At 39.0% G+C, this 6,158-nt stretch overlaps 1 protein-coding gene across 1 annotated transcript; it reads right to left on the minus strand.

The window, feature by feature from the left end:
• Positions 1 to 295: 295 nt before the first annotated feature.
• Positions 296 to 5,351, minus strand: LOC140759650 (5-methyltetrahydropteroyltriglutamate--homocysteine methyltransferase 2-like). The gene is made up of 14 exons (XM_073096265.1): positions 5,285 to 5,351; positions 4,159 to 4,512; positions 3,982 to 4,069; positions 3,621 to 3,748; positions 3,339 to 3,530; positions 3,016 to 3,218; positions 2,773 to 2,936; positions 2,481 to 2,561; positions 2,230 to 2,396; positions 2,034 to 2,139; positions 1,487 to 1,737; positions 1,337 to 1,409; positions 1,078 to 1,206; positions 296 to 912 (listed from the first exon to the last, which is right to left on the minus strand). The coding sequence occupies exons 2-14, from the start codon at positions 4,506 to 4,508 to the stop codon at positions 544 to 546; spliced, it is 2,301 nt and encodes a 766-aa protein (XP_072952366.1). The 5' UTR covers positions 4,509 to 4,512; positions 5,285 to 5,351; the 3' UTR covers positions 296 to 543.
• Positions 5,352 to 6,158: the final 807 nt, after the last annotated feature.

The following is a 6,158-nucleotide window of genomic DNA, read 5'->3' on the forward strand; positions in this document are numbered from 1 at the left end:
TAGCTGCTTTTTTATTTTAGTTATGTCTATGTCTATTAGTTATATTGAGTCCTACGAGAGTGTTATGATTGGCATTGTATTTTAAATTTTAGAGTTGTATTTTAGATTTTAAAGTTGTATTTTGGATTTTAGAATTGTATTTTGGATGTGTATCTTGAAGGCTTATTGTGACTTGTAGAATTTGTATCCGGACTCATATTTGTTTAAAATTATTTATAGTGTGAACCTATATTGCTATGTGCTTTAGATTTGGGTGTTTCACATCTATAGAAAATTACACTTTAGAGATCGATACTGCTTATTACATCGAAGATTAAAAAATATATGCATTATTAATAAAAATTTCCATCCATTTATGAACCCAATTTGGCATTTCAGACCATCTCGTAACCCACTAGAAGGGAGGCAAACGAATTTAAAAAAAAAAATACCGAAGAAATATAGTGGTGAGGCAACACACTCAGCAATCATAGACCCGTATTAATTACCTGGAAATAGAGAATCTCTCTTCATTGGGTAAGAAATATTACTGAAGTAGAAGGCTTATTTGGCACTGGCCAGCTGGGTGCGGAGGAGCTTGGCTGCAGAAACCATGTTGGTGAGGGCAGGCTTGACCTCGGTATACTTACGGGTCTTGAGCCCACAGTCAGGGTTTACCCAGAGGATGTTAGTCTCCAACACCGCAAGCATCTTGTTGATGCGGTCGGCGATCTCTTCGGTGGAAGGGATCCTCGGAGAGTGGATGTCATACACCCCAGGGCCAATTCCAGCACCATATTTGACACCTTCGCGGAAAACAGAAAGCAGCTTCTCGTCGGAACGTGAATTCTCGATGGTGATCACATCGGCGTCCATGTTGATGATGGAGTGGATGATGTCGTTGAAGTTGGAATAGCACATGTGGGTGTGAATCTGTAAGAAGATGTAGTTGTTAGATGTTGGTCTTGAAAAAGCTCAAATCCTTGAACAGGAACTGTATAACTAGCAAAATTGTGAACATCTTAGTGCATAAGTGGGAGCTCCATGCACTAGGACATGCATTTAAGCAAAAGCATAAATGCATCTTAAGGAAAGTACCTGAGTGGTGTCTTGGACGCCACAGTTAGTGATCCTAAAGGAGTGGACAGCCCAATCCAAGTAGAAAGCCTGCTCTGACTTGCGAAGAGGCAAGCCTTCTCTTAAAGCTGCTTCATCAATTTGGATAACCTGCCAACCAAGACGACAGCAAGAGAAAACTTCAGGGGAAGAAATATAATATGATGATTGCACATTAACATCATTAAGGATTAATAGTAACTTTTGATTGACAAGTTCTCTCGATGCAAAATAGACTGACCTGAATACCAGCAGCTTCCAGATCTTCAACCTCTTTCTTAATTGCAAGAGCAATCTGATAGCATGTCTCAAACCTGGTATACCAACAGGTATCACTTTATCTCGAAATACACGACAGAAAATAATGATAGAATTCCTAGGCAGTAAGTACCTCGGTTGGTCATTCCTGACAAAAGACCAGTTAAGAATGGTGACAGGGCCTGTCAACATTCCCTTCATCGGGCGAGCAGTCATGCTTTGTGCCATTGAAGACCAGAAGACAGTCATGGCCTTGGGACGGCTTACATCACCGTAGATGATCGGTGGCTTGACGCATCGCGATCCGTAAGACTGCACCCAGCCGTTGACTGTGAATGCAAAGCCTGATAGTTGCTCCCCAAAGTATTCAACCATGTCGTTTCTCTGTGCAAAAGAACTTCCTTAAGTTTGAGCAAGCAACGGCATGCGCAGCTTAGTAAGAACAGATACCAAAACAAATCTTAAAAGCTAACCAAACTCTGTTAAGCTTTTAATGGACCACATAATGTGCTAGTGCAGATTTTATTGAAGTGGAAGGTGTCTTGAGAGGGACTGAGTTATATAGACAAAAGAGGAACCAGCAAGAAAATGCATGATAGCTTATTATTGTCGTTATTGTGTATACAGAGTTCAACATTAGTTTTAAGGAATGATGATGCGATGTGAGTAAGAATGCTCACCTCAGGCTCTCCATGAACCAGGACATCAATGTCAAGTTCTTCTTGGAGCTTGACAACCTTGCTAATTTCCTCCTTGATGGCATTCACGTACTCCTCCTCAGAGATTCTGCCACGGAGCAATAATGCTTAAGAAACAAGAGAGAGGAATCTAAGCAGTAAAATAAATAGAATAATATTGCAAGTAATCATCACAAACTTCTTAGCCTTGTATTCCCGTCGCACTCTCCGTAGGTCCATTGTCTGGGGGAATGAACCAATAGTGGTGGTAGCAAGAATTGGAAGATTGAGCTTCTTCTGTTGTGCGTCTAATCTGGCACTAACATTTGTAGCTCGGCGGTGGTCAGAGCCCTTCAGTGCAGCAGCCTGAAAATGAAATCCCACAGCTGCATTGGTACTTAAAAGCCCTAATCTAAAACTAGAAAGGAAGACAAACTCGTTGCTACTTACAGCCGTTTGAACTTCTTCATTAGTCACTCTAGGAGATGACTTCCTTGAAGCCTGAGCTGAAGCATTTGCTGAGAAGAAAACCTGCCAATATGATTAATGGGGAGAAAATTGGTATTAACTACCATGGTATGCAAAAAAGAGCATTAACTATCTGATTTAGTAGAAGAGTACTAAAAGTAGAGCAGATCGCGGAAGAACTTATGGTTTTAAGACCATCTCCATTTCTTCTTATCTGATGAAAGAAAAAATATGCTCAAGTATGAATGCCATCACTGGATACAAAAGGCTATACCTCATCCTTCTGATCAGCTAATGCCTTGGCAAGTGCATTGACTTCAACCACCTTTTGTGCAGCAAAGGCCAGCCATGATTTGATTTCACCATCCAACTTTGTCTCATTTACAAGATCAACAGCAGTGTGCATGAGTGAGCAGGAAGTCGAGACCACAAGCTTGTCTAAAAAGCAAACAATACGGATCACCATAATACATCTAGAGGACAAGCTGAAAATAGGAAAATATACAACTACAAGTACCTTTGCCAACAACAGCCTCAAGAGCCTGAAGAGTGCTTAGAGAGGCAGCAAGATCATTGGCCCAAATGTTCCGCCCATCCACAACTCCAGCAAAAAGATACTTTCCAGCAGGGAAGCCCACATTTTTAATAAGATCAAGTGTCTTGGTTCCACGAACAAGATCAAAACCAAAACCAGAAATGCCATTCAAGGCAGTGATGGTCCTGAAATGGGCAAAACCTTTCAATGAATTTTGATAGGTAAAAGTAAAAGTGTAAAACACTATGAAAACTGTATAAATAGAATATAATAAGGCACATCAACCTAGTGGGAGACCAACTTACTTATATGCTTCAGAAGGAACATCAGCAAAGTAGGTCTCGACAAGCACATTTAAACCAGAGAATGATGATTCCAGTTCTGAGTATGCCTTGGAAAATGCGGCCAATTGGTGGGAATCAAGATCCTTCACAAGGGTTGGTTCATCTAGTTGAATCCACGAAGCACCTGCTGCCTTCAGCTCAGCAATAACTTTCCTGAATTTTAGTGTGTCATTAGTACCACAACATAAAGGATAAAGAAGAGTGAGTAGTCAATAATGATTAGGCACCATCTTAGACCCTTACTTGTATATAGGAAGAATACTTCCAAGCAGAGACAGAAGAGAAAATGATTTTTCCACACCTTTAGCAGGTTTTGAGAGCAACAAGTATGTCACAGGTCCAATAAGCACTGGAACCGTATTAATGCCAAGCTATATAAGAGGCATTGTAAAGAGTGAGCAGGAAAAATTTGACAAAGCAATATACTCAATATTAACAGATTTCACATTACACTAGAAAATATAAGAAATACTCAACATATTAAGCGAAGCAACTGGGAAAAGATTGCCTCAGAGCACTAAGGATAATAAAGCTGAAATTAAGCTAAACTCATATACACAAATGCAAATAGTGCGTAAATTAAGTTAAACTTCTACATACTTACCGCCTTTGCTTCCTTGTATTCAGTGACAGCCTTGTGAGAAGAATAAGAGAACTTCGTGTTTGGGCCCAATTCGGGAACAATGAAATGACTAGATATCAGAAACAAACAAAACAAGGATAAGAATCCATAATGAAAAAAGTAGGTGCGCTAAGCCTCAAGGTGGGTCAGATGGCTTACTAGTTAGTGTCAAACCACTTGGTCATCTCCATAGCAGGCACGGCGGCATTTCCTCTGGCCATAGAGAAGTAGGTGTCGAACCCAATCTCTCCGCCTGTCCATGAGTATCGTTCCGGGACGGCACCAAGCATTGCTGTGGTATCAAGCATTTGATCGTAGTACGAGAAAGTATTGCTTGGAATATACTTAATCCCAGCATCAGCCATTTGCTTCCAGATGGAAGACCTGAGATCAGCAGCAACCTTCTGCAAATCTTCGGCACTGCTCTTCCCATCCCAAAAGGATTCCAACGCAAACTTAAGCTCTCTCTTTGGCCCCATGCGGGGGTACCCAACAATGTGTGACGCCATCTCTCTATGCAGATAGAACCAAAAAATAACTATTTGATCGAAAGAATCAATATGTCTGACATTCACTAACCAACCATTTGTTTCTTCAATAGAATAAGACAAGTATGAAGCAAAAGATTCATTCGCACAGAACATATGTTGTTAGTTGGTGTATCTTCACAAATAAATATAGTTGGTCCTCAGGATCCAAAATATATATTAATTAGTCAACCTTCCAAAGTTAAGTTGATTCCATCATGTTTGACTTATTTCAGAAAAAAAAAAAAATCAACGACCAATTATTGAGACACATATAAATCAAAAAAATTACTTTCCCAAAGAAAAGTAGGAAATAAGCGGCAAATAATTTTTCTTTGGAACCGCAAAAAATTTACAAGGTATGCCTCGGAAATTGAACATGCTTACGGTATCAAGTTATAGATCAGCAAGTTGGCAAGAAATATTAAACATTCCTACGGTTCGGATCCACCTTAAAATAAGCTCAGCGATTAAAGAGAAACATAACAGAACACTTCAGAACAGAGCATAAATCGATCTTCCAACCGAAGAGAACCAGATCGATCTAACCCATCCTAAGTACCATTTATATCGACCAAACACGATCTAAAAGGTAAGATCAGAAGCTCTCCAAGATCCAAGTCTACCTCTTATCCACCAAAACCCTCAAAAACCTCGTCAGAGACGGGATTCAAGGCAGTTCTCGACCTGAGAACTGCAACAAACTAATAAGATCAAGAACCGGATCAAGATCTCAAGAACAAAGCGATCGCGCTTACCTTAGCGGACGTGGAGAAGGATAAGAGGTAAGCCGAGAGAGCACCGATATGCGAGTGGGAAGATCGAGTAGAGCTGTATATATAGTGGGAAGGAAGGAAACGACAAAAGTGAAGCAGTTGGTGTCTAGGTGAGAGAAAGGGGATCTGAGTGGCAAGTGGAAGGGGTTGGTGAGGGATCCGATGGCCTGCAGAACGGCATACAGGAATTTGCTGCATCTTATGGTTTTTTTTGAGGGAAATTGCACTTTACCCCTCGTCGTTTGACTTAATTTTACAAAACACCCACATATTTTCAAATCCTAAATAAAATACAATTATTATTTTTACAAAAACCCCCACATATTTTTCATCACTTGTACTGTAATCTAGTATTATATGATACTTCTGACTTCTGAGGAATAAAAGCTTACTATTTATCTCTTATACTAATTAAATTGTAATACACTACAGCCCGTAGAAATTAGAGCATTTTAAATAGTCGAAGGGGCAAATTGTTTTTTTTTTTGTTTAAGTCTTTATTTTTTTTTAGGTGTTTAATTTCATACCGAATCATATTCAAAAGTTAAATATTTAATTAAACCTAATAACAGCAACATTCCAACACGCCCTGAGTTGGATTCTCTAATTTTATATATTATACATATGCTTGATGCCAAACTTTAATCAATCACTTAAGATAACGATGGTTAATTAACTTGATACATTTTAAAACTTTTGTTAATGATTTTTAAAGCAATTTGTGGGAAAAAAACTCTTCAGTTTTTTAACCTGCAGAAATAGACTATTATTTATCAAATTATAATTTCGGATCTTTTTTAATGATTTAATCATAACAAATCTTAAAAAAACTGTCTGTGTCTTAAAAATGTTATGT

This window comes from Typha angustifolia, chromosome 4 (assembly GCF_048772165.1).
Source record: "Typha angustifolia cultivar Huaian chromosome 4, ASM4877216v1, whole genome shotgun sequence".
Classification (NCBI taxonomy): Eukaryota; Viridiplantae; Streptophyta; class Magnoliopsida; order Poales; family Typhaceae; genus Typha; species Typha angustifolia.

Bases quoted from the DNA above. Each gene is read 5' to 3' on its own strand.
- LOC140759650 (XM_073096265.1), bottom strand. From the start codon at position 4,508: ATGGCGTCACACATTGTTGGGTACCCCCGCATGGGGCCAAAGAGAGAG. The intron at 3,219-3,338 runs GTAAGTTGGTCT...TGCCCATTTCAG, and splicing joins GTTCCTTCTGAAGCATATAA to GACCATCACTGCCTTGAATG. The intron at 1,738-2,033 runs GTGAGCATTCTT...TCTTTTGCACAG, and splicing joins TGGTTCATGGAGAGCCTGAG to AGAAACGACATGGTTGAATA.